This window comes from Corvus hawaiiensis, chromosome 19, assembly GCF_020740725.1.
Source record: "Corvus hawaiiensis isolate bCorHaw1 chromosome 19, bCorHaw1.pri.cur, whole genome shotgun sequence".
NCBI classification, from domain to species: Eukaryota; Metazoa; Chordata; class Aves; order Passeriformes; family Corvidae; genus Corvus; species Corvus hawaiiensis.
This window is the reverse complement of record NC_063231.1, coordinates 3,401,543-3,429,516: the sequence shown is the minus strand read 5'-3', so window position 1 is coordinate 3,429,516 and position 27,974 is coordinate 3,401,543. Positions and strand designations below refer to the sequence as shown.

General features: G+C 39.1%; 1 protein-coding gene across 4 annotated transcripts in view; it reads left to right on the top strand.

Annotated features, from left to right (window-relative positions):
- The window catches only part of HELZ (helicase with zinc finger), an 84,814-nt gene extending 57,070 nt beyond the window's left edge, over positions 1-27,744 (top strand). For all 4 annotated transcript variants that reach the window (XM_048324104.1, XM_048324103.1, XM_048324102.1 and 1 more), the window contains 13 exons: positions 1,629-1,776; positions 4,093-4,276; positions 5,171-5,399; positions 8,517-8,721; positions 12,666-12,717; positions 13,534-13,727; positions 16,091-16,298; positions 16,783-16,859; positions 17,035-17,614; positions 17,992-18,232; positions 19,401-19,914; positions 22,759-23,011; positions 26,230-27,744. In XM_048324104.1, coding sequence (XP_048180061.1) covers positions 1,629-1,776; positions 4,093-4,276; positions 5,171-5,399; positions 8,517-8,721; positions 12,666-12,717; positions 13,534-13,727; positions 16,091-16,298; positions 16,783-16,859; positions 17,035-17,614; positions 17,992-18,232; positions 19,401-19,914; positions 22,759-23,011; positions 26,230-26,561 — 3,217 coding nt within the window. In that variant the 3' untranslated portion in view covers positions 26,562-27,744. The remainder of the gene's footprint in view (positions 1-1,628; positions 1,777-4,092; positions 4,277-5,170; positions 5,400-8,516; positions 8,722-12,665; positions 12,718-13,533; positions 13,728-16,090; positions 16,299-16,782; positions 16,860-17,034; positions 17,615-17,991; positions 18,233-19,400; positions 19,915-22,758; positions 23,012-26,229) is intronic.
- Positions 27,745-27,974: the final 230 nt, after the last annotated feature.

The following is a 27,974-nucleotide window of genomic DNA, read 5'->3' as shown; positions in this document are numbered from 1 at the left end:
TTTCAGCTTTTCTTTAGAGATCACTTCCATGTCATTTGCTTCAGAAAGATCATGAAAATTCACTTCAGCAGCTGGAGTTCAGACAGGGAGTTCCAAGAAAGATCCACTGTGTTGAACACTGAGGTGAGGATGCAGAAACACCACTGGGGCTGGTTGGCTCTCTGGTAAAAGTCCAGTGTGCCCAATTCCACTGGGAAGTGTTGCTGTGTGAGGTGAAACCAGCTGAACACTCTCATGGTGGTGGTCCCTTTAGGAGATGTCTCAAGTCTCCTTTTTTGTATAATGTGGAATTTCCCCTGACAAGTGGGACCATGACACTTAGGACAGAAGTGTAGGAAGATGAAGGGCTCATTAATCATCTTTACCTCACTGAAGTAGAGACACCGTGAGAAACTGAGGAAAGAGCATGCCATTAGTTCAGCCTGACTTTGGAGCTGTAATTGGAAAAAACAGCCCATACAGAAAAAATTTGTTGTTTAATGAGATCTCATTACTAAAAGTTAATTTGCAGAAGAAATGGTTAGTTTTGCCCCCTGGGTGCTGTGGATTGACTGCTGCAACCCAACCCACAGAGGAGTCCAGTGTTCTTCAGGGTTGTCCAGGGTAAGCCAGTTCAGGTCAGGGGTGGGCTGCAGTGCTTTAATGGTGATTTGGTCTCAGACAAATTTCTGTGGCTTTTCCATGAGCAGCTATTTCCATCTTAAGCTGCAATAACTGGAATCCTGGAAGAACTCAATGGACCCACCAGCTGCACAGTCTACTGCTCTGGTTGTCTTCATGTCAGGCTGTACTCAGGTTATTGCAGCCTCTGAGTGATATCTGAAGAATATTAAGGTTGGAGGCTGAGCATTGAAAAGTTAGATGACACCAAAATTCACTAACTACTGGAAGCCAGTGCATTAGTTCATCTCTGCTGTGCAATAGCATACAGGATTTACAGCACTCTGCAGTCTCTCCTTGCTGCCTTTTTGCCTCATTCCATTCAGTTTGTCTTGTTCCTTCCTGCTTTTCACCATGAAGGAGTTCTTGCCTCATTTCTTTTTCAGTCAGCCAGCTGCTGGAGTGGCTGCTGCCAGCAGAGGAACTCTGTTCTGGTTGTGTTTCTGGTCTCTAGCAACATAGATCAGCCTGGAGTAGAAGTCACAGATGAAAGGCTTGGTTGACATCTGAACGCTTGGCCTGCGTCATGCTCAGTGCACATGAAATCTGTAGTAAATTTATCTTCCAAGTCCAATAACTCTTAACTGACATGAGCAAGCTCATTGTCCAGCCTGGGGAATAACCAGTGCCAGACAGCAAGTGTTCTTTTTGCCCAGCTTCCAGCCATCAGAACTTCTGAGTGAAACATCAGTGAGAATGTTCATAACTTTGTTGAACTTTAGATGAGAAGAAAAAACAGTCTTTGTAGAGAAAGTGTTGGAGAAGCATATTTTTAGTGCCTTCTGCTGTGTCTGTAGTAGGGAAATATCAGTTCAGAGTAATCATTTGAAGATGCTGAATAGTAATCAGTGGTTCTGTTTTCCTTACGAAGTATTTTGTGGTTGCATATTGCATCCGGGAGATTTGCATATTTTATCAGTGAGCTCATGTGTAGACTCCACATTTTACCCTGTTTTGCCTCGTTACAGTTACACATCCGAACTTTTCTATGAAGGCAAATTGATGGCGAGTGGAAAGCAGCCAGCACACAAAGATTTCTACCCTTTGACTTTCTTCACAGCACGTGGAGAAGATGTGCAAGAAAAAAATAGTACAGCTTTTTACAATAATGCAGAGGTAACTCTTCTTTGCTTTTACTATTGATTGTTTTCTTAAAGCTTCACTCCCCCAGATTTACTGGTTTATGCTCAGTGTGGGTGGAAGACATAAATTGTCCTCTACTAGGAGAGGGGAACATGGAATTTGCTAAACATGATGTAATGAAAATTGCAATTGTAGTAAATATTTCCAGTAATTTACCTTCTTTCTTTGCAAATTATAAGCCACATCTCATTCTCTCAGTCTCATTCTTCAGGATGTCTTTCCTGATAATTTATGTGACATTCTGATAGATGCATCTTAGCAACTGAGAGTAACTGTAATTTGAAGTAAAACTTAGATTTCTTTAACTGTTGTAGAAATGTTCCCACTCAGATAAGAGTCCTCTGGAGTAACATTTCACATTTGCTTTAATATGTTTAGGATCAGTGTCTAACTGATAATGTGCAGATGAGATTCTTTTAGGTGAAAACTTACTCTCAATCTGTTTGTTTCACATAGATTTATTGGTATTCTTCAAAAATTACTTTCATTCTCATTCCTTCCCTTGTGTTTTAAAAAAATGAACAACCCAAGCCCACAAAAACAAACACATACAGCAGCACCCACCTCCCACGTTCTGACTCGATAACGCTTTTCATAGTGGAAGATGCCTTTTTCCAGTCACCTTCAGTTAGGGGAGGGAGAGAAAATCAAAGAAATAGCAGAAATTTTTGTAAGTTTAGGAGGAATTTCTGGTTAGTGCTTGTTATGAAGCACTGCAGAGCTGTCTGTTTCCTTTTGCTGATCATAGTGTGGTTCATCTGATGCACAATTTGAAACCTGTTTGTTGTTCTTATGCTGTGCTTGTTAAACGTTCTTTGCTGTGTTAAAATACCTTCCTAAATAAGAAGCTCCAATGACTTCTGGACACCTGACTGCTTTCGTTAATCTACTTGGATTACTTTGCCATTTAAAAAAAGTTGTAAAATACCTAAAAATAACTTCAGTGGCCAAGTAACTGTCTGAAAACTGTGAGTCATTAATAGCCACAGGCAGAAATGAAGGACAGCGGCTCCTTAAACACCAACAGGAAAAACTGAAATTAGATGATGGAGATTTTTTCAGTTTGACCTTTAATGGATGTTTTGCATTGGGACATCTTGGGGTTCATTGATGCCTATATTAAGAATTAATCTGGGAAATACACTTTCCCTTGTTGGTCTTCATTTTAAAATTTTCCTATGTGGTATTAATTCTAAATACACACCCAGAAGCTATATACTTTCAGAGAATCTTGCCCAAATACCTACAAAAGATCATTATTTTTGTGCTATGGTTTTTATAGATATCAAAGTTTATTCTAATATCCTTTGTCAGTAGAGCTGGAATTTTAAATACAAGAATTGATGTCACAAAAATATTCAGGACTTGCTTAAAAACAGTCCCATATTTTCACTGTCCTCTAAAATTGCCAAAAAAAACCTATTTGTGACTTTTTAAGGATCAACAGATTTTTTTTTCTTTAAGAGGCTGAGCTTGCATTTGTGATGCTGTAGGAAAACTACATCATCAATTATGCTTTAAATAGCTGAAGAAATATTTATTGAATATAAATTTAAAAAAAGAAAAGGAATCACAAACCTATAAAGTTACTCAGAAATGCCTTTTGCAGTGCAGTACCTCTGGTGTGTTGAAATGAGCTGCTCTGGCAGGACATTACTTTGAGGCTGTATCCTCACAGGAGGAGGTTTTCAGGTTTTATTACACATTAGTCTTCTCAGGCAGCACATTTCATAGTATTTCACAGAGATGAACTAGCAGTTGATGAATAATCTGAAGCTCCCAATGGTATCCTCTGGAATGGGAAATGATTGTGCTCTGGTATACGGACTCTGTGTCTAGAGTTATCAGACTCTAAGATGACATATATATGAAATCCGGAAGAAAAATAAAATTATAGCTATTTAGGCAGTACATTTACTTACAGAAATAAGATTAAGTATTAATAATTAATAAGATTAAGTATTGCAAGAAGGCTCCTAGTGCACTTGATGTTTTCATAAGAACCTAAGAATGAAAATTAAGATTATTACTGTAATTTTGGAGTTTGTAATTTTAACAGTGACTTTTGTGGGAAAACTTACTTCAAGCTAAAAAAGGGGGCTGTATAGTGAATACATTGTTTTAATACATGATACTTTAGAGTATCACTGTAGGATGCAGTGGTGTCATTGCTTGTGTAACGCTGTGTCATGTAAGTGTTTCAGAGCTTTAAAGTTCAAATTCCTTTTCCATATCAAAGAGTGATGCTCAGTGGGGCATAACTTCTAAGAATCTTGCCTTTCTTCTAAGGTGTTTGAAGTGGTGGAGCGTGTGGAGGAGCTGAGGAGGAAGTGGCCCGTGGCCTGGGGCAAGCTGGACGACGGCAGCATCGGGGTGGTGACCCCGTATGCCGATCAGGTGTTCCGGATCCGCGCTGAGCTGCGCAAGAAGCGCCTCTCGGACGTTAGCGTGGAGAGAGTACTCAACGTTCAAGGTGAGGAGCAGTGCTGGGCCCCAGAGCTGGGCCGAGCAAGGGGGAAATGTGTCTGCTGCAATAATAACTTATTAAAATTATCCTAAAGCAATGGAAGCAAAAGGAGAGCTGTGACACAGATGTTGCTCCAACGTTGACTATAAACTCATGGACATTATCATTTCTCAGAATTAAGTTCAACCTTATTTAAAAAATAAATGGAGTGAAAATTGTGAAAAATGAGATTTTTGACATAATTTTAACATTTTTAACAGACTGATGGATTTTACAGTTCCAAATACAAATGTAACAGAACTTTAGCCTCAAAGTGTTTTGCTGATTTCTTTTCCACCTGTGGAATAAACTGTAAGGAGTCTAAAAATTTAGGTGTTTCTTCCTGAAATCACACTGATAACAAGGATTTTATGTAGGCATAGCCTGTTGCTAGGTTGCACTTCTAGTCAGTAACAAACAAAGGCAGAGGATAAAGTAACCGAGTGACAGTGAGTGGTTTGCTCTGTTTTTTCATGGTGGATATTCATGTATTTGAGAAATTTTAAAATATGAATCAAAAATGTCCAGAACTTTTTTTAAAGGTAGAATAAATAAATTCAAGATTTGCTATTGACTGACTGGCAATGCTGTAATGATAATTAACATTTCAGAAAGTTCAGGAGGGATTAATATCAAGGTGAAAACGTAAGTTTTTTGAAGAGGAAATATTCTTGTAATGAAATACGCATCTTCTAAAATTTTTAAATCTTAATTATTCTTGCATAAAGCTCTTCATGTGAAGGGTAGCTATGAGTTCAGAAAATCTAGGCGTGAAATCTGGCTGGCAAGGGCAGTGGTCTGATCGTGGGATGAGCAGAAATGGCAACAATTATCTCAGAGATGTTTTCTGTTTCATTTTAGGAAAACAGTTCAGAGTTTTGTTCCTCAGCACAGTACGAACACGGCATACATGCAAACATAAGCAAACTCCAATTAAAAGGAAAGAGCAGTTACTGGAGGATTCAACAGAAGACTTGGATTACGGTTTTCTGTCGAATTACAAACTTCTCAACACTGCCATTACAAGAGCACAATCCTTGGTAGCTGTGGTGGGAGATCCTATTGCTTTATGTTCCATTGGAAGATGCAGGTACTTTGTCTATGTTCCTTAGTTAATCAGGGCTTAAGGGTACTAGAGAATGTGTTTATCAGTGACTGATGGATTTAGGAAAATGATGGATGTCATCATGGATAACAGGGAAAAAGTGTGAGTTAGCTATACCTGGTCATTGATAAACGGTGTTCTCACATATTTATAGTTGGTCAAATTTTCACTTTACAGTAACAATTGAAGATACTTCATTTTACTTTCTAGTAGGGTTTTGTTGTATACCTGTTACAATTTTATGCACAAATAAAACTGATGTGTAATTCGGAGTTTAAAATTGTGATGTAATGTGGTATTCTAAAGTTGAATATTATGGCAGTTGTAGGATGGTAGAAGATTTGAGAAACATTATTTGTGTTTTGATAGGTCTTTATGACACTCGGAAAAAACTCGTTAAGATTTGAGTGAATTTACATTTTATAGACCTAAGTGAAGAAATGTGAAAAATGCTGAGATATGTAAACACGTTAAGGGTTCCAAGTTCTTGTTCTTCAAAGGGTTTTTTTTTGATGGAAGAGCTGAAATTTTGAGGTGATCAGAGATAAACCCTGCAGCTTATTCTCGAAGAGAGGAAACAGTGCACTGACTACATTATTAAAATAAAGCTAAAAATACATGTTAGTTGTTATATCTATGTTGTGTTCTAGTTTCCTGAGCAGTGCTTCTTCTACTGTATTGAAAAGGGATGTGCTTTTCAAAGATTAGAGTTGAAAAAGCCAAATGGAACTCAAACCTTTGTTTACTGTATGTATGAAATATAACCTGAATTTCACCATTTCCCTGCTTGGGGCCACATCAGGAGTATCTGTACATGAATGTAGTGATCTGCTTTAAATGGCTTCTAACATCTTCTTGACAGAGAAATAGTTATTGTGGGTTTAGTTCATTTTTACCTTTACCTGGTTGGGTTTTTTAGGCATGGGCTGGTTTATATAATGAGCTGATGACAAAGAGCCCCTGTGCCTCCCAAGTGCTCCTACAAAATATCTGAAATAGGGCGTGCAAAAACTTAATAAAATAAAAATATAGGCTGTCAGCATGGTAAATAAATTACAGTGCTGGCAGTTAAGGATTGAGTTTGCATTTTGAAGACCAGCAGCTGTTTATAGACGTAGAGCTGTTCCAAATTGTGAAACTAAAAGATAATTAAGAAACAAGGAACACTGAAACTTTATTAAGATGTATCTCAAGCTTTTCCTTTAATACACCATTGTCTTGTTTCACTGAATAATTGAACATTCACTCTTTGGAAATAGTGCTGGAGGGGCTCAGGGAGGCTGCTGGGAAGATGGTTCTTTTTTAGTACAACAGGAGTAGAGAAGTCTGAAAGAAGTGACATTTCGTTAGGAAAAACAGACCTCAAAAAAGTTTAGAGTGTACTTGAATTTTATAAATATTCTAATACCTGTCAAAATGAGTCAAGACTGTAATGATAGTTGTAGAGGGCTTTGTGAAGTATGCCCAGGGTAATCATTACATTCCTGTGTGCTCCAACTGGACTAGACAGGGCTGTTTTGGCAGACGCCCCCTTTAAACTCCCAAGCACACTCAAACAGAGACAGCAGGGTTTTATTCTCTGTTCTTACACCCCAGAACAAGTGTTCCATGTGTAGAGAGACTGCTTGGGGCATTCTCAGCATTCTGAGCAAAAGTGGATGAGTCTCAGTGGATTTGTGGTACTTGGCAGTAGGTTTGGTGACAGAATTGATTAATCAGAGGGAATTCCATCATTAAAGCATCCCAGTGATGCATTTAATTTTGGTTTTTTAAAACCTTGCAAGATCTATTTGCCTTAGTGCAAAATGGAGAAAAAGGGCCAACTTGCATCTTGAATTTTGAAAGAGCATTTCTTGCCTCTATAAAATCACAACAGAAATGGGCTTTTAGGGAAAACTGTTTTGAATTCTTAAAAACATCACTAGCATCCCAGCATTCTTGCAAGACAGAAGTTTGTTCTTTCTCACAAAGTCAGCTACTCAGCAAAATGTGACACTGCTATTAAAGTTAGTGTGCAGCAATCTCTCATTTTACAGGTTTTGGGGAAAGAACAGGGCTTGCTGATAGGCCAGACCTTATTACTGAAGGGTGAACAAGCAGGAGTTATAGTCAAGCACACCTTTACTCTTGATATTTTTGAAAGAGACAGCTCAGTCAGGTTTGTTGGGTTTTTTTTAATGTGACATCTTCAGACCTTATTTAAATACCTTTTAAGTTTCAGTGACTTCACCCAAAAAGTTCCTTTGAGGTTAAAAAAAATCATAAGTGTAAAGTTTTCGTATAGATCCTGCTGTGGATGTTATAAAAAAAAAAAAAAAAAGACCGTTTTTTTAAAGCAGTAGAAAGACATGTCATGAGAAAGCAGAAGACAGGGAGGAATGTTCTCTTATTACATGGTTTAAATAACCCCTCCATCCTTCAAAAAGTTGGAAACAGAATTTTTGTAGACAAGTTGTGTGTCACCTGATGGTTGTCTTTCTATCTCGAAAATACTTCTATATGTTACAGAAAAATCTGACATGCACTAGAATTTATGGTTTTGCTTGTTTTCTACCAGAGGATCTCAATCTCTAGAAACTGCCCAAAATGTTAATTTTCATGTGCTTCTGAAGTGTTTCATAAGAGTAGTTTTGAGGGTATATCTCAGCTTTGGTATTTGTTACACTGAATGATCTGCCTAAATTCAGAGAATGTTCGTGACATCATCTAGGACTGAGAATCTGTATAATTCCCGTGACTGAGCTTCAATAAATGCCTTAAATCACATACATTCCAGAATTTTAAACATTGAATTCGCTGTTTTTGGTTTTCTAGGAAAAAATTCCGAGTTGGAGCTGTCCATGCTATTAATATTAGATGTGGTACCCAGCCAGTGCTGTGATCTGATGCGCATGGACAGCCCTGTGTGTCCATTTGAAATGGCTGGGGAGCTTTGCACTGTGCTGTGGGGTTCAGCTGCAGGGAGCAGGTTCAGGGTGGATGGCTTGGTGTGTAAACTGTGCACACACAAAAAATAAGTGTCCCACAGTTACATTAAATCTGTTTTTATTTTAACAATCACCACTGAGTCTTCCTCACTGTTTGTAAAAATCGTTTCCATAGGAAATTCTGGGAAAGGTTTATTGCCCTGTGTCACGAGAACGAAAGTCTTCATGGCATCACATTTGAGCAGATCAAAGCTCAGCTGGAAGCTCTGGAGTTAAAGAAAACTTACGTGTTGAACCCTCTGGCCCCTGAGTTCATCCCCCGAGCTCTCCGGCATCAGCACTCAGCCAATCCCACCAAACAGCAGCAGTCACCTCCAAAGGTAAAGTGTTACTGGTGATGGTTCTGTCAGAAACTGGAAGTGAACGTAGAGAAAGAACATAAAAGGTTTATGGAACAAGCTGTTTGTTTTAAAATTGCATCAATGCAATCAGAGGTGAATGCAAATTCCAGAGGGATCCTCAGCATTTTCAAGTGAAACCTCCAGACTTGTATTATCATGAAGTTTTTAGCAGTATAGCTAGGGGTAGTCCAAGCCTTGTTTCCTTATTAAAACACACCTTGGCAGTGTTGCAGTGACCGTGGAGAACTTCAGCCATGGAACCTCAGGGTTTAGATAAATCAGACGAAACCCTCTGAGCAAGAGCCACTCCCTATCCCAAGCTGTGCTCTGACTGTACCTCAAGAAACATCAGGTTGATACAGAAACTGACAAGGAATAAAGAAGCCAACAAAATAATAGCCAGAAGGGATTTGGTTTGGTCTAAAATCACGTTTAAAATTCAAGGACTTAAGTTACGTAAGATAATTTTTTGATGTAATTAAAAATATGTTGTAAACTGGTTTATTGCATAGATTAGCTCAGTGATAATGTCATTCAGAAGACCAAATTTCATTAGCATCAAGAGGACAGAGAGATAAAATTACCTCTGAGTGGTAATTTCATCAGCTCTTTTAATAAAAGCAGGTGAAGAAGTGATGAAAATACATAGCTTCCTTCGGATGGTAAAGAACAACACTAAATTTTAGAGCTTTCTTGGGGGGTAATATATTAGTAATGAATTCTATTTTAATAGTTCTTTGTAGTTTATATCAAAATCATTTGGGTTGTAGTTTAATTAAACTGTGTTTAGAAGTGGAGCTGAAATGCAGGTTGTCAGCTTTGTGATGAACTCAGTGTACAGGAAGGAAGAACTGCATGTATTTCCCATAGCTTTGCATTTTTGTTCCAGGCTGTATCATTGAAATGAAATTTTTACGACAGGTTTTTTTGATACAAAAAGGAAAGCCTTCCCTTTGGCAGTCCTTCCTAAAAGGGAGCTTGTAAGTGAGAACATTTGGTTTCTTCATCAAGATGCATTACTTTCTGAAACAAACACCAGATTTCTAAAGCTTCTAGTCATGTGTCAAAACACTGGGCTTATAGAAAACCAGAAATTACAAAATTGTCTTTTAAAGCCACTGCTGCACTCTCGTTTTTCATGAGCTCTTCAGTCTTTTCCTTAATAATAGAGCATCATTATTAATACTTCTAGTTTCCTAAATGAAAAAAAAAAAGTATTTGAAAATGCAGGTATAGTACACGTTAAAAAAAGGGGAGTGAGTGTTGGGGAGAGTCTTGTAAGTAGAAAGCTCTGTTTATTTTTCTTTAGTTTGTTGGCAAACTAAGCCCTTGTGCTGTTCAGATTGCCAGTGCTGTGTTTTCAGCTTGAGATGTGAAGTGTTTAAACCACCTATATCATAAGTCTAAATAAAATCTTCCCTCTGAATGCCATTGAGAGGTAGTGAGTGTGTGCAGTAACAGCAGAGCAGTGAGTAGGTAATAATCAAATACACTGAGAATACGGCTGGGATCAGGGATACATTTCCCTTTGCTTGAGTTTTGAAAGCAGATGGTTGGTTTTGCTTATTTTAGACATCCTAGTACAGTATTTAACATTAAAAATGAAGGATTAGAACCTAGCAAAAAAATAAGAACAGTCTCCAGTACCATGTTTTGTGGTGAGTTTATGGACCTTGTGCAAGGCAGGGCTTGTCTTTCACATGTGATTTTGTACAAACAGCACCTTCTTATTCAGCAGAATTGCTCCTGGATTTATGTAGGGACATTAAAAACCTCTTTGCTGTTTATATTTTAAAGAAGGAAATATGTTTCAGTCTTCTCTGTCTGAGAGGCAAACAGCCAGCATGGAACTGTGTGAGGGCATTGCCTTCTCCTGTGTTTGTGTGGCTTGGCTGGGCATGGGAGTGAGGCAGGAATGTCGGAGTTGGATGGGGGCAGCCTTTATTAAAGGTGATGATGTGGAAAGGGAAAGTTTCCAGAACTCGGAGCTTCGCTCAGGGTAGTTCACGTACAGTAAACTAAGCTCTGAGTTTACAACTTTCCTACCTCCCACTTGCTGCCTGCCAGCTTTTGGTCTGGATTCAGGCACTTAAATCAGGATGCATCATCATCCCAGACATTTCCTGCAGTCAGTGAGGACCACAGGTTGGAATAAATCTCTCCAGAACTCTCTACTCCCGTTTGTTGACTAAAGGGGGATCCAAGGAATGATGAAGCTGTTGACTGCCTCACCCAAATCTTGGGTGCAGTCACCCAAATCTTGGTCTGGGCTTCCTCTGAGTGCCTTTATGTCATGTGGATTTTTATATTCCAAAGGTAGAGTGAATTTTTAGAGGAAACTGAGTGTATTTGTGCTCCAGTGGTGTCAGTCACCATCAGTTCTAGGGTAGGTTTAGGTATTTGGAGATGGGTGGGGACATGAGCCTTGGTGTGAAAATCTTTGAGAAATGGTAACAATTGAGTTAGTAACAGACTATTAAAAAATCATTGAACTGTCAAAACTGTGAAGAGAAAAAGAAAAAAGAAAGGCAGCAACTCCCTTCCCCAACTTCCAGGTGGCCCCAGTTGACTTTCATTTACCAATCTCATACAGGGACGTGCTGAAGCTCCCACTGAGAGGACAGCTCCTCTTACAAACTTACGTCATTATTTTCTTACAAACTTACAGCATTATTTGGTATTTCAGTTTTAAAAATATGGCACCTATAAATACAGGTCTGATAGGTTAGAACAGAGGTTTGTCAGACTTCTGCACATGCTGCTTGCCTCTGACATTGTAACAGATACAGAAATGCTGTGTGCTGTCCATGAGTGATTAAGGCTGTAGCTCCTCCACGTTTTTAGATTGAATCCTTCTCTGTTGAATAAACAGGCTTCCTTTGTGTAAGTGCTGCAATGAAAAGCAATTATTATTTTATTTTTCCATAATTCATTTTTCAAATGAGAGGAAAATTTGGAGACCAGTTCTTTAATCTGGTTTATGCATGAGTCAACATTGTCAAACAACCTGTCTTTGTACCCTGACTAATTTGCTCGGAGTGCTGGAAAACTGCCTAGGCTTATCTCCTGGGCAAGAAAAGTTTTGCAGCATCAAAGCGTTTTTAGATTTATTTTAAATTTGTGAACATACTTAGGTCCTGATTAAGTATTTCTGTACTGCAAAGGACTTGAGAGCATACTGGCAATGGAATATGTGCTCACAGTTTATGAGTATTAACTAATTAATTGATGCTGCAAACTCATGAGAAAGTAGTAGGGATAACTCAGGTCTGTTAAAATCCTTTTCTAACGTACAGTTCACCAAGGAAGAACAGTTTCCCTGGAGCACTGGGGTTCTTTACTCTCCTGTATTGTACTTCTGGGGAGCAGTCACAGAGGAACCACAGCCCAGAAGCTGATAAATGAGGTGGGGCAGGGAGACAAATGTCTAATGGGGCTGGGTGAGCAACTGAGTAAAACTGGGGGCAGCTCCTTTGTCTCCAGTGTTTTTCAGCTGGAACCCGGAGCAGAAAATGGATCATTCTTCTACTAAAGCTGCTATGGCAGAGGAGTACTGAGGGTTACATTGGTACTGGGTGCTGCTCCTGAAAGATGTGGGACAGTGGGAAATAAAATGGTGGGAAAAGAAAATCAAAATATCTGCTGTAACTTTCTTTGCATCTGAAAATAGACTTTGGGAGAGAGTTTTCCCAGAGGGAGTTGTAATGACCCACTGGTTAATTGATTTAGTGGTGTTTTATGTCCAGCTTTGTGAATTCATAGTCAGGTGGTGGAACTGGATGGCTGAATGTGTCAGAATAAACTGTTGGGCTGACTCCTTTCAAACTCTGTTTTATGTTTAATTATCATGTTCACTTGAAATAAAAAGCTTTGGTTTGTATAAGAATGCAAAGATCACTATTACTGGGTTTTTTCCTTTAAAGGGCAAGGTCCATCATCACAACCAGAATGACCATTTCCCACCTGATGGAATTGGTAAGTGCCTCTGCAGTTCCTGGGGGAATTCCCAAGCCCAGTGAAGCTGACAGTAGTTTGATATACATTGAGTATCTGGTCTCTTCTCTGTTTGAAAGGCATTTACTTGTTGTTTGCATGTGGGAATCAGATCACAAACTGTTAAGTGGACATTTGATATTTCCAAGGCTCTCCCTTTATAGGTGGTGTGTGCACTGACTTTGGAGCCTTAACACAAACATAGTTGTTGGCCTTTGAAAAATGGCTGTGTTTGAAATTCATTGTTGCAACCCTGTACCAGTGTATTTGCACTAAGAGGGTTTGGAGATTATTTTGCATGCACTGTTTTCTGAGGTACTTTGAAGGTAAACTGTGCTGTCATATAGCCAGATACTCCTGATCATACCTTTGCAAGGTAGCATGCAACAGCTGAATAATTTTGTTATTAATTTGAAAAAGTATTAGTTTACAGCTTGTCTTCCCTGCTAGAAAAGGAGGGTTATTTTAGTTTTTGATGCAGTGCTTAACAGCCACTCTGACTGTCAGCATATTTAATTGGTTTGGGACATTCTTTCATTAATGCACTTACCAGCTACCTGTTTCTCTGTATCTCAGCTCGTATTTTCTGCCTCTTCAAATTTTTGAAATGGAATACAGGATTTGATTAATGCTTTCTGTTAGTGTACCAGACCTATGCTGTTAGAGAGTTGCACACATACATTATAAAGATAGATGCTGTTAGGATGAAAAAAACCCAAAGAAATGGTCATCTTCATGTTCTTTTTGTGTATATATCTTCTTTTTTTGTATGTATGTATCTTTTATTTTTATTTTCAGTTCAGCCCAATCCTTCTGTTCTAATTGGAAATCCTATCCGAGCATATACTCCTCCCCCTCCTCCTCTGGGACCTCACCCCAATCTGGGGAAATCTCCAAGTCCTGTTCAAAGGATAGATCCACACACTGGGACAAGTATTCTATATGTACCTGCTGTCTATGGAGGAAATATGGTCATGTCTGTGCCTTTGCCTGTAAGAATTCATTTTCTGTTTCTCCCCCGTCCCCACCTCAGTTATTGTATGCACATGAATGTATGGCAAAATCAGATAGTGAATTTTTTGCAGGTTTTTTTCAGCACTCCAAATCTGTGGGCATTGCTGGCTTTAGGAGTGACAGTGCAGAGGACCACCAGAAAATATGGACCTGAAAGCTTTGCTCCCACAAATAACTCCAGGCAGGCTAAAAGCAATTTCATGTTCATGTAATTTGGTGTGTTTTAGGCACACCAGTGGAATCTGTCTCATCTGACTTGAGACACCTGCCTCTGAATTATTTGCCTGGTTCAGTTCTTAATCATTGGAGAGACCTCAGTGATTCACACCAAGTTTGTTTCTCTTTATTGGCTTCACACAGTCTAAATTACAAGTTTTGGATGTCTGCAGTGCAAGGTGTCTGAAGTGAAGTGATAAGAAAAATAAGCATAATGGGATGTTTTTCCCTTCCAGAACCTCATAGTGAACCAGTTTCCTCTCCAGTCCCTTTCCTTAATGACATTCGGGAACAGAATGAAGATTTCTAATCGGGTCTTTTAGGCTACATTTATGCATGGAATTTTGGATTACAAATAAAACTGTCTCACCAAAATTTGCACACATTAAAGAAGCAGTCTCTGCTTTATTTTTACCCTTCACAGTCACATATTCCAGGAGGAAAATGCATGGAAAGAACAAAGGCTGCAGAAGCTTGTGGAGTAACATGTCTGTGTTGTACACAACTCCTGAAGACCGTGGCAAGGACGTGGAACCCACACATGCATGTGTTTAATTCCATTCATAATGCTAAATGTTGGAATACAGCTAATTTGTTTTTTTCCAGTAATTCTGAGTCCTCTGTTGTAATTGGGGTTATGGATGCTGAATGGGGGACTTGCTGTAGTTTCAGTTTTGTGTCTTAGATCAGCTGGCAGCTGTAAATTGGTTTTCTTTGCTAGGCCAATGAATTTTCCTTTTTCTAAACTTACTAGAAGTCTGCATTTGATGGATAAATTTAAATGCAATGAGAAGGCCAGCAGCTGTAGCTTTGTCACGCTTGCTCACATTATATTAATATCAAACCAAGGTAATTTAAAAAGCTCTGTCTTATTGTTCCAAGGTTAATGTATTTTTTATGTGTTTCCAATCAAAAGAAGTTTATTAAAAATAAGTATTTTGAACTTACCTTCCATGAGGATGGATTTTTAAATAATTAAGTGGGAAGACTGAGGTACTAATGAGACTGCTACTTTTGAAAAGAAGCTTGGAGATGATTTGGGGTTGTACAGATGCAATAGTAGCCTAAAGCTGAAGTTCAAAGTGCACATTTCAAGGGCAAATAGTAATTAAAAAAAAATAATTGGATGAAAGTTGTTACACTTGAAACAAGTTGGTACTGAAGTAAAATGTGTTTATGTTCATGGAAGATGTAATGATGTCTTTGTTTAATGCAGTTTCCATACCCAAGGTAAAAGCTAGAGGAGGTTGTTTGCTGCCATCAGTAAAGAATGCTTTGGCAGCCTGAGTGTTGGGGATGACTTTCCCTACAATCTTCTCTTATTCATATAATTCCCTTCTTTTAATAAATTCCCTACAGGACAAGATTGAACTCACTTGATGCAGAGCTATCTTCCTTAGCATTCCTTTTAGGAATAAAATTGAAACTATTGTAAAATATCCCGACTTTCTACCTGTGTTCAGGAGGTGGATTTTCCTTTGACTCTGCAATACATGAGTCATGTAGCACAGGCACACTGGAGTGTCACTCCCTATCACTATTCACCTGTGGGTACTCTCTGGGTTCCACCAATAGTCCTGGTAACTTCACTGAGTGTCCTGTGTGTGCAGAGGTGGGCACAGCTGCTCCTTCTGTGGCCCAGAATCACAGCACTGGGTGCTGCAAGGTCTGTTCTTTGACTTTGAGGCTTCTCTCTCTGTCCCCACCTCTGAGCCACAGCCCAATGCCTCATACGTACCAGGAGAAAAGGCTTTGTATTTGCTTGAACTTCACCCATTTCTATTTAATTAGAGAAGAGATTAATCTGAAGTTTATTAAACTACAATTTGTCCATCAGTCTTTTCTCTCTGAACTTCAAAACTACTGAAACAAGAATGGGTTTTGATAGAAAATTTTTGCCCAGGGTTCTCCCTGAAAATCTCTGCCCCTTGTTTTGCCTACCCTTATAGCTCTCCCTTTCCAGCACCAGCTGTAGTGTGTGTGTCAGGTCATCTGATGCATGAAAAACTCTTGTCACTGACCTAACATCAGTGCACTCATTATCACAGCCTTTAATTCAATGTACCTAAACAGATCACATCTCTCTTTTCTTTTTTTTTTAATTTTTTTTTTTTTTACCTCTTAGGTACCATGGACGGGGTATCAGGGTAGGTTTGCAGTCGACCCTCGACTCATTACTCATCAAGCAGCTATGGCATATAACATGAACCTGTTACAGGCACATGGGCGAGGGTCCCCGATCCCGTATGGCCTGGGACACCACTCTCCTGTTAGCATAGGACAGCAGCAGCTCCCGCACCAGGACAAGGAGCAGCACGAACAAACTCGAAATGGTTAGTGCTTGAAATGGCACTTGAAACTGCTCTGCTTTGGGGAGAGTTTGTGCTTGAAATAGGGTATTGTGGAAAGGACTTTCTTTCCTCCATCCTCTCTATCTGTGGCACTTTCCTCCCTTACAGAGGGATCCCCAGATTGGAGAAATAACCTGGGATTTGCCATTTCAAATAGAATGACTGAGATATTGTGAGATTCAGAAGGAATGGGAGTTGGGGAGGGGTGTTGAGGGTGTAATTGTTCCATCTCCCTTCTGCAGTAGTGCTGATGTTATTTGCAATTAAGTTGGAAGAACTACTTAGTGATGATTAATGAACAGAGTGCAGAGATTAAAGGGAAGGTGTTATTTAGGTAAATGACACTAAATGTCTGTGATGCTGTAAATGCCATACTAATAAGTCAATTTTCCTGTGTCTGGGGGAAAAAAAATCACAAAATAATAATTCTTCTATTGAAACTAAATAATTTTGTAAATGTTTTTAGGTAAAAGTGAAAACACTGCTGGACCTGAAATCAGTAAAATTCGAACACCTGAGAAGAAACCTCTGGAATCCAAGCAGGTAGGTTTCTCTTGTATGGGTTTCTGGTTTGTTTTGTTTGTTTATTTGGTGGGGATTTGGGTGTTTTTGTTTGTTTGTTTTTTCATACTCTCTCTTAAAGAATTTAGTCATTACTGAAATGGTTTTGTTTTTCTTTCAATGCGAATTTACAAAACTTTTTATTCTCCTTTTGTAGGTTGATTTAGAAGCAAATCCTCAACAGAGAAGCCCAGAGTCCCGTTCCAGTGTTGGTTACCCCAATGCTAAATTCCATCGCAAAGACAACCCCAACCTCAGGCAGCTGAACCTGCACCTGACCCCACCCCACTCCCAGTTTGCAGTTCCCAACCGCCACTTCCAGCACCTCTCCCAGATCCCGAGGCAGCCGTACCCTCTGCAGCAGCAGCAGCAGCAGCAGCAAAACCTTTTAAGTCAACAGCAAAATCACTTGCCTGAACAGCCCAACCAAATGCCACCCCAACAGAGCCAGGTAGTTCAGCAGCATAATCACTTGAATCAGCAGCCTCCACCACCTTCGCAGCTTTCCCCTGCTTTCCAGGCAGGCCCCAGCCAGTCCTTTTTTAATAATCCCATTCCCCACCGACCACATTCTCCTGCTGTAGATGCTGTGATTTCAGAACAACACCCCCCACCTCTGTTACAAGAAGTCAGTAATCCTTTGAGGCCTATTGCACAGCACAACCCAGTTCTGCCAACCCACTTGAACAACTTCATTGAAGAGAATCCGTCAGGAATGCCCTTAGGGGACACTTTAGGTAGGTGACTTTTCTTTATTTAAATTCAGAGTGTGCGATTATAACTACATTGAATTGAAAATGAAGGAGGTATTTACCTTTTTCAGGCATATTGCTCTGAATTGGGTCATTGTTGGGTTAGTTTCCATAAGTAATGTCATTGAGCATAATTTGCTGCTTGAGGCATGTTTGAATATTCAGCACTTTATTAGAAGATTTATGTTTATATGATTTTCCATATGATTTAAATAACCAGGTTATGCACTGCAATGCAGTTAGTCTATAATAGACCCTGGAATAAACTGTATAAAAAGTATTCTTTTTTTTTTTTTTTTCTGACATAAAGATCTTTAAAAAGGGGCATTAGATAAAATTTTTTTTTAAAACTATTTTTATAGATCGTATGCATGGAAATGTAGCTTTGGAAACAATAAGGCAGCAACAACAAGCCAGGTTACAGCAATGGAATGAACATAATGCCTATCTCAGTCAAGGCACTATTCCATATCAACACCATCACCATCCTCATCTACCACATCTTCCTCAGCAACCAATTGGATTACATCAGCAGCAGCAAGTTAGGGCAAACTGGAAACTTGCCAGTAATACAGAAGATGAAACAGAGGCAACATATTCAAGGTATTTGTTTACTGAGTCATCAGAGCTTGTGTAAAATTGAGCAGTGGGCACCTATCTGTAACACTGTGATCAAGTGCAAGGCACTTAAAGGTATTGCTTTTTGCTGCTGTTATTATGAAGGTTAAAATAGTTGACAGGCTGACTTACAACTATGCTTTTATTATGTGTTATGCTTTATTCTGCTAGTATATTGGGTAGTAAAGCTGTAGTGGAAAAATATTTTTATGGAGCTTTTCAGTGCTGTATTTATGGAATAAGGAATGGATAGAGAGTAACAACCTTGGGTTTTTATGAAAGAGGTGTCTGAGTGTAGTTAAGGCCTATTTAAGTTGTAAATTCTTCAGTTTGAAGTAGCAGTCTGAGATCTGTGTGCTTGAAAATAAACAAACCAGTCCCTCCCCAAACACTGCTCCCCAGTGAAACCTCAACTTTTCTTCCTTTTTAAAAACCCTTTGCTTTTAAAAGCAGATTTAAATTTTAAAATGCTTGTATTTGAGATGGAGCTTTAGGGGGCAAGAAAGGAAGCTGTTGAACATCAAAAGAAAAATGGTTCCAGTGGTCATCAACTTTAATCATGTGTATTGTAAAGGCTGGATTTTTAAATTGCCTCTGTTTACTGTCATCTCCCACTATGCTTTCTTTTCCATCTGGTTTGTTATAGCCATGGTAAAGCATCTAAATGCCTTCTTAGCTGACTCTTTGAAGTGCTGCATTGAATGTTCTTGACGTTTTGAAGAAGTTCGGAAGTATATTGCGCAAATGAGGGGAGTCCCTGATTGTTCTGGCTTTTACCTTGAAAGGGGTTAAAATTTTCTTTTAACTATGTGAACTTTTTACTTTGTGTAGTAAAGCAGGAAATCCTTACCTTTAGTTGTCTCTTAAGAGATAACAAAAAATTGATTCTTCTGACTGAAAAGAAAATCTCAAGAGTTATTAAAACTTTGAGATGATTCAGGTGAGTATTTCATCCAATTAATCCTCTTGTGCCTAATTTCTGATTGCTCAGTCACATCCTTTGAAGTTAGGGTCAGTAAGTGCAAAGATAAGAATATTTAAATTCAGTGTTCTGTGCTCTGAGTTTTCTACATCTCAAAAAGAGCGAGATTTCAGCAAAACTTTTTTTTTTGTTTCCCCCCCTTTTCTTGATACATTTATTCTGCCAATGCAGATTCCAGGACTTGCTCCGAGAGCTGTCACACCGCGATCCAAGTGAGAGTCGGGACGTAGCCGAAATGCCACCCCCCCAGTCGAGACTGTTGCAATACAGACAAGTCCAGCCCCGAAGCCCACCAGCACTCCCTTCTCCTTCCTGCAACTCCAACCACAGCGCCCACTTCCCCAACTTCACTGAGAACAGCAGAGACATTGAACTGCCCACTAACCCAGCATTTCAGCAGCATTTACCCCAAATGTACAACCCCCCTTTCTCAATGCCATCCGAACACATAACCCCATCTCCCTTGAAATACCTGCAACCTGATGGATCCTGGACTTACGCTAACCTACAGCAGAATCACCTCCTGGGGCAGGGCTTTCACTATGGAATACCTCCACTGCCCCACAGGTCGCAGCAAAGCCCTTTTATACAAATCCAGAATCATCAGCACGCAGTCGGTCAGGAGCCATTTCATCCACTCACATCTCGAGCAGTTTCTGCTTCTTCGCTCCACAGCTTAGAAGAGGTGGGTGTTCTTGTCTGCTCTGCACTTGTCCTGTTGTTTTAATATCAAATTATGTTGTGAAGTGGTCATGAGTGCAAAACACCTCACACATTAAAAGCTCACAGTGGGAATTTCTGTGAGGTGGAATCGTTCTCTGCGTCTTTGCTGTTCACCGTGAGCAGATCTGTGGTTCTTGTCACTGCAGGTGTAAGGTTTTCTCTGCTAAATGGGAAACCTTGGCTTTTGGAATGTTACTCAGAGTTTTTGTGCAGTCACTGCTCTGTGTCTGCATGTCATTTATCTGCAGTGACAATCCACCACAGCCCAGGTGGAAGCTCAGGAGAGGACTCTGGACAGTCAGCTGGAATGACCCAGCCAGTTGACTCAGTACTGAGCTGCGAATGTGGTTGAGTTACTGCTCATAGGAGACCAGAGCTGTACAGCTGTTCCAACATGGTCCAAAAGCTGATGTCATTAATCCCACCCTGCCTGCACTAATTTGGTACAAAGCCATCCTGTGTATTTTAGGGGCTGTGTGTTGGAAATCAGAGACATCCAGCTGTGCTCCCTGAGGCTGGCTCCAGCACACACCCTGCCACAGCTGGCTCTGTCTCTTTTCATCTTCTCTTGTCCTGGACTCTAAGGGGGTTTGTTATGGGATGCAGACTGTGCCAGCAGTCCTGCTAGGACAGGTCATGTTTTGAACAGGAGGTTTTATTCCCTATTGGAATCTGAGGTGCTAAAGAGTGTATGATGTGTAAACATGGAGTATGCTGGAGCCAGGTTGCGTTCCAGGAATCTGAGAATTAATATTCTCACTTACTGCATGTAATCCAATATTTGTACATAAGTGGCTTGTTCTGTGATGCATTTCTGTTTAGGTTTTTACAGAAGCTGGGCAGGGAGCTCTGCTCATCGCTGTCTCACACAATACATATTTAATTTGTCTTTCAACTTCTGAAAACAGAAAATATTTAGTTTATGAGAAAAATAACTAAAATTGAATTCCAGTGCATTTTACAAATTTCTCTCTTACACAGATCCAGAGAGGTTAATGGAGTCCTCAGGCCCAGCCAGAGCTGTAGTAAGGTTTGGGTTTATAGACATTTAGAAATTTGATGTCTCAGTCCATTAAGTCATACCACCCTGTATAAAATGTAATACTTTGTGACAACAGTTAATGCTGTCAGTACAGCGGGATGTAGGAACAATGGTTTTTCAGCAGTAATAAACCAATAAATATTCCTATAGAGCTTGTGACAGCTCCTGCTATCTGAAGACAAATAGAGTGAGCCTTTATGTAATTAGTGCAAATTCAGTTTAGTTCTTATTTCTTCTTCCTTTCAAAATATGTGACAGAACTGCCAAATACAGTAAAAGTGTTACAAGACAGAGACTTGCTTACAAACTTTCCAAAACTGCTGGTCCAGCTGGTAGGTAGGACTGAATGCGCAAAGAAATCAATATGGGGTTTTAGGTGTATTTTTAACAGACATCCCTCAGACAAGGCACTTGTCAGGGCAGTTTTCTTGACTTTTGATATCCTTACTAAACTGTTTCCTCAACCACTGTTTATAAAGCTGTTAATTGACTTGATACTTGAAAGCTTTTGCATGTGTTTAGTCAGACCAGATCTGAACTGCACATCAGAGGGAATACTGGAGTTATTCTGTCTGGTTCTGTACTTGCAAGTGTCCAGAACTTTGATAAATTCCTGCTTGCTTACCAAAATAGCCCTTTTACATTCAATAAATGTATACTTTTGGGGTTGATTTGGGCAGTAATTTATGAATTTTTTTTTGTTTGTTTTGTTTTTGTTGTTGTTGAAGAATTTCCTTAGGGGAATGGATTGTCAGGATATCCAAGTGTTGATCCCCTGATTGTGGCGACTGAAATAAGATGTAACAGTTTCCTTTCTTGCACTTTTTTCCCGTGTCTATTTGTTGGAGATGATATAATAACAATGTTGGGACTCTGCAAGCAAGTTACTTGATGTTTGTTTAGCTGATTTCTTGCGACATTTCATTAGGATAGTTCTTTTTCCCTTTACCAAGTCTAGATTTACCTGTATGACTTTTCTGTTATTAGTGCTCTTGTTAGTCAGTGCAGATGGGAGTAAATAGTGTATTTATTGTTAAAAATAAACTGTGATACAACAGACTTGCTTTGAATCTTGAGAAAGCTTAGAGAGCCCTTAAATCTGAACTGTTGAAGCTCACAGGTTAATTAATGGAGTTCCTGCCATTTTCATCTACATGATCTACAGAGTTATGGAAGCAAGTAATTTCTGTGGTTTCAGATAAAATTCTCTGCATTATTTCTTCCGAGGGCACTCGCTTCTCCAGAGCATTTGTTTTGTATGTGCAAAAACCAGTATACAAATGTATCCTGCTTCCCCAGATCCTGGTGTACAAGTCACTAATTTATCCTTTGTAAAAGGAAAAGCCATTTTATTCCTGACTACATTGTAAGAACATTTTTTCTTGCTCTTGTGTATTTCTTTGCTTCCTTTGCCTCATCTGTAAATGCTGGGTATCTTCCTCCTCATTGTGTGATCCATAGCCCACGTAGAAGTGTGAGATATAAAGGTGTAAAGGTTGATAAGAATTAAGAAATTTCAGTTGATGTACTTTGTGCTTCCTTTAAAATTCTGTATTTCATGTGATCAAAATATGTTATCAGTGACTGCAGTATACAGCATACAACTTGAAATGTATTAGACTTTTTTCCTAAATGCAAAGGATTTTTTTTTTTTTTGGTTAAACATTTCAGAGAAAAAGTTGAATAGGGAAATGGTATTTGATACATGCAGTTGAATCAAAAGAGCAAAGGGCTATTTTATGGTTTGGTGTTTTTTGTTCACAGTATGAACCAAGAGGACCAGGCAGGCCGTTGTACCAAAGAAGAATTTCCTCTAGTTCAGTCCAGGCTTGTTCTGAAGAATTAAGCACTCCTCAAGACAGTCTTGGTCAGTGTAAAGAGCTTCAGGACCACAGTAACCAGTCGTCGTTCAACTACTCCTCCCCTGAGTTGTGGGTGAACTCCTCCTCCTCTGCCCCATACCCAAACATTCCATGCAACGGAGCCAGCAGAGCCGTTCCCCCCCGGGAGCTCTTAGGTGGGTACAGCTGCAGCTGCTTCTCTCTGCAGTGACCAGGGCTGAGGGACAGGCTTGCCTGTGGATTTCTTCCCACCCAGTGTTTTCTGCCAGTTCTTTAATTCCCAAAACCAATTTAAGCAAAGATTTTGAAGTATTCATTGTTTCAGTAGTTACAGGTTTGCTTGAAAAACCTATTTTAATGTGCCACCTTGTTAACATCCTGTTCTTCATCTAGAAAAGCAATGCTGCTTCTTAGTCTTCTCCAAAAGTTCCAGTAAACCCAGATAGTCTCTTACAGTGGCTTCGAGTGCAGCAGACTTTGTGCTGGAGGGAACTAAGGTGACTGGTGGGATTTATTTGCAAGATAGATTATTTTTTTCCAGAATCAGTGATATTTTGTGTTGGTATTACAGTCTGGGGGAGCAGCACATAAACTGAATTAGTGCTCTCAGCATTTCTCTAGTAAATTCTGGTACTTCATCAAAGGAGTGACGAGTTTAAATTCTCTCTCACCGTGGAAGAATCTCAGTGGAATGTGGCTTCCCTGGTGGTAGCAGCAGTGCTGATTGATTGAGCAGACAGAAACTAAATTAACTTTTCGAGATGAAAAAAAGCTGCAAAGAGAGAGCTGGAGCAGTGCAACTATTATTCTCTTCTTCTGTTCTCCATATTTCTTGTGTTTATGAAAAACAAAATTACCAGGGTAGTACAGTTTCTTCCCTGTGATTTTGTTTTAAGAATCTCCAGTGGTAATTTAAAAACAAAATAATTAAAAATGCAAACAGTATTCCAGCGTGGATATTAAAACCACTTAATAATGTGGAAAAATATTTATAAGCTGGTTTTATTTGCCTTAAAAGATTTAATTGCTTTTCACCAAACTTTATAAACCTAAAACATCTTGTAATTTCATAGTAATTATGAAGTAGGAACATGCAGTGTAGAATGAATGAAAAAAGCTCTTTATATCAGCGACAGCAGTTAAGAATTAAATTCCTAAGGTGCCTTTTAATTTCCAAAATGTGAAAATGTTATTTTGCAAACCCATATTTATGGCAGCATCTTTCATGCTAAGTTCAAAGCTTCAAGCTCAGCGCACCTCCTTCAATCTATTTCTATTTTTTCTGAAAATTAAGGAGCTGAATGCACAGTATTATGTGGCATTCGTCACTGAATTGCTCACACAGAGTTGCTCTCTAAACTCCGTGGTTATCTAAGAGGAGCTCAGGAGCTCTGGCACGTTTATATTGGGATCAGCCAGTCCCACATTTCTTTGCTTTAATGAAAAGCTTGAGAACCCTGTTTGCGAGTAAAGTCCTCGGAGGACAGATGTGTATGTAAAAAGTACCATGTACACACATTTGCTGTCAAATACTAAATTCTAAGTGAAAATACCAAGTTCTCACTGGTAACTGCATTTGCAATGAAATATTTTTTATTGTAGTTAAGCATGGTTTCTGTTTGTCAATAAATGTATATGAAACAGAGCCCTGTATCTAATGGTTCATGCAAACACATCTCCATTTTATGGCTGCTGTGCCTTTCCACATCTACAGCTCACTGCTTGTGATCATATTTACAGCCCAGATGTGTTTTATAGATCTAATGGTTAATGACCAGTAACTGCACCATTACTGTTGGTTTTTATCCATGAAATAAAACCCTGTGAGAATGTGATGCTGTGAAAGTCCTGTGCCTGCATTTGTTGCTTGAGAGGGAGTGACCCTGACTCCAGACTGTTCAAGGACTGATCTCTCCTGTACATCAGGAGTGGCTGTGGCACCAGTGTTGGGTTGGATCAGGATGGATTTATGAAGCACAGGGAGAGCTGCTGTCAATTGCTCGGGGTTGTTCTATGCAGGCACTTCCAAAATTGCATCTAGGGAGTTTGATATGCATTGCTTTTTCTGCTGATGGAAAGAAAATGATTTAAGTTCTTATTCAAGATGTGTATTTCATATTTTGCCTTCTGTTAGACACCTCTACCACACACAGCTTTCACCTCTGGCCCTGCTTGTCATTACTTGTCTTCTCTTGAGTGCTGTGGTTATTTTGGGAGGTTTTTTGCTCATGTTCTGGGTTGTTTGTTTTTTGTTGAGTCATAGCAACCTTAGCAAAATTGCTTTGCTTGTGTTCTTTCCATATCCATTCTTTTATGGGCTGATTTGGGGCGGGTTTTTTTTTTTTTGTTTGTTTTTTGTTTTTTTTGTTTTTTTTTTTTAGTGCTCTGTAAAAAGCAGAAGCCTGTGTGTGACCTTTCCAGTGAGAAACTTTATGTTTTTCTACTTTTGCACTCATTTGGTGGTACATTTTTGTATGTGCACTTTAAAAATAACATTATCTGATTAAAGACTGAAATAATTACAGAATATATCTGTTGCCCAGTTCCTAGACTGTTGCAGATAGAACATAGAACTGTGTTTCAGTCTGGTGTCTCTCTAGCTGTGCAAGACAGCAGAATTCTACAGACAAAAGTAAGGGACCTCATTAGGATTCAGGAAATTCACGAAAGCAGTTTTATACCTATGGTTTAAAGCACCATTTTTTCTGATAGTTACAGGAGTTGTTAAATGTGGAGCAAGAACATATCAGTTAGCAGGAATGCATTCAGCCTGAAATACCAATAATTAGTTGGTTGGCATTCAGGACTCTGATTTGCTGTTGGAGAATGAATTATATATGGTGCTGTAAATTTTAATTTTAGCCTATTAAGCTGTAAAGCAAGAAGAATGAAATACTCTTTGTGCTGTCTCAGTGGATAAAGTGCTTAAATTAGAGTAGATCCCATTTGGAAGCAGCTTCCCTTCAGTGCATCCAGAGAATCCGCTGTGCGGAATTGCAGGTTTGGGGTTATGGCTGTAGGGTACGAACACATGGGGGATGTGTTTAGTAATGTCAGTTTTGTGCTGCTGCTGAATGATCCAAGAGTTGGGAATGAAGTTGGATCACTTCAAGGCCAGGCTGGATGGGTTTTGGAGCAAGCTGGTCTGTGGAAGGTGTCTGTGCCCATGGTAGGGGATGGGACGGGATGAGCTTTAAGATCCCTTCCAACCCAAACCGTTCTGTGATTGTGTCATTCTATAAGCTTCATTTTCAGAGTGACTAAACAGAGCAGATGGGTGGTGTGGGAGGAGGTTACCAAAGGGGTGGTGTCAGCACTGGCTTTGGGCTTACTGCAGGTGGATTGGCTGAGTCAGAGCCATTCATTTGCTCCAACTCTGGTTTCTCCTTCGCAGCTCCACCGAAGGTGGCCAAGCCCCCGGAGGAGCACCTGAAGGCCGAGAACATCCAGCTCTCCAACTCCTTCAACTACAATGTGCTCCAGCACCTGGGCCAGTTCCCCCCTCTGATGCCCAGCAAGCAGCTGGTAGAGTCCAACAGCAGCATCCCCCAGCCTGCGGGCAGCACCAAACCCGTCATGTCCTACGCCAGCGCTCTGCGGGCTCCCCCCAAGCCCAAACCTCCTCCTGAGCAGACAAAAAAGAACAGCGACCCCCTGTCCTTGTTTCAGGAACTTAGCCTAGGTAGTTCATCAGGTAGCAATGGCTTTTACTCCTATTTTAAATAATCAGATTATTTTTTTTAGAGAGAATTTAATTTTTATTTGTGTCAGTAGATCTAAGATAGTTGGGGCTTCACCTGTAGTTGCAAATATTCCCTTTGTTTATATTAGTAAATATATCCTCACTTAATTGCTTTGCTGCTAGACTTGCAACTAATTTTTTTTATTATTATATTCCATTTTTTTGCATTTTTTGATGTGGGTCGGGTTTTCGGAAGCTTTTCTGTAGGAAAACACGTGTTATTTTTTAATTTGTGTAATGTTAATGATATGTTGCATTAAACTAGCAGCTGAGAGATTACCTGTACAACTTGAAAAAAAGAAAAAAAAAGGAAAAAGAAAAAAAAGGAAAAAAAAAGTTTGTCTAAATTGTATTTAAGAAGATTGTAAGTAGCATTTACATTTATTCAATAACATTAGCATACTATGCTGGGTTTCTGTACCAGAAATGGCCAGTTAATGTAAAAATGTATGTTATTTCTGCTTAAATTCATTTAATTTTTTTTTTTAAATAAAGGTGCAGCATCTTCTAAATAATTTCAGTTTTATCAGCTTTTTTGTGAAGGGATGCTGCATTCTCAGACTTTTATAGTTTTAGATTCTATATGATGTGGTATTGTATTTTCCATCCACTGTAGGGTAAAGTAAAGGCATTCTTTGCAGACACTTATGCCATTGTTTGGAAACATTCAGATAAAAGTATTGGTATACTTTAAAAAAATAATTAAAAAATTGAAAAAAGAAGAAAAAAAGTAACAAAAAACCCAAAAAAACTCTACATTTTATTTTTGGACAAGCTAGTAATATAAGCTTGTTTGAAAAGTTAATTTGATAGGTTTTTTAAATGAATCATGAAGCTGAAAATAAATTTTTAGGTATGTTGGTGCTTAGTAGATTTAATAACTATTTTAAAAAAAATGCGTGATTTTAGTAAAATACTTTTTTGTTTGTTTAATTTTTTTTCCACTATGCATGTGTAAATGTTTGTAATCTGGCTTTTTCCTCCCCTCTTCTCCAGTGGTATAAAGAATTGTGCCGCTTTAACTTTTGGGTTTTTTTTCCGGTAAAACTTTTGGTACATTATTTGATGTTTACATTAAAATGTGACATTATACAAGGAAATTCAGATATTTTGCTAACTGTTTTGTTTGAGGAACATCATTAAAGAAGAGATTTAATGTTTGTCAAAGCTGTATCCAAATTAATCTAAATCTTCTGGGGATCAGAGTGGTTACCAGGTTATTTATCTCCATGAGCTCTGTGAAGTTCTCCATGAACCTGGCCCTTAAGGAATCCAGTCTGAAAAAATTAATTATGGGATATTAAAAAAAAAAAATTAAAGAAACGTGTGAATGAAAACTCAGATGATAAAATCTTTGTGGATAAAGATTTCTGGTCTTGCACACTGTCCCTGCTTTG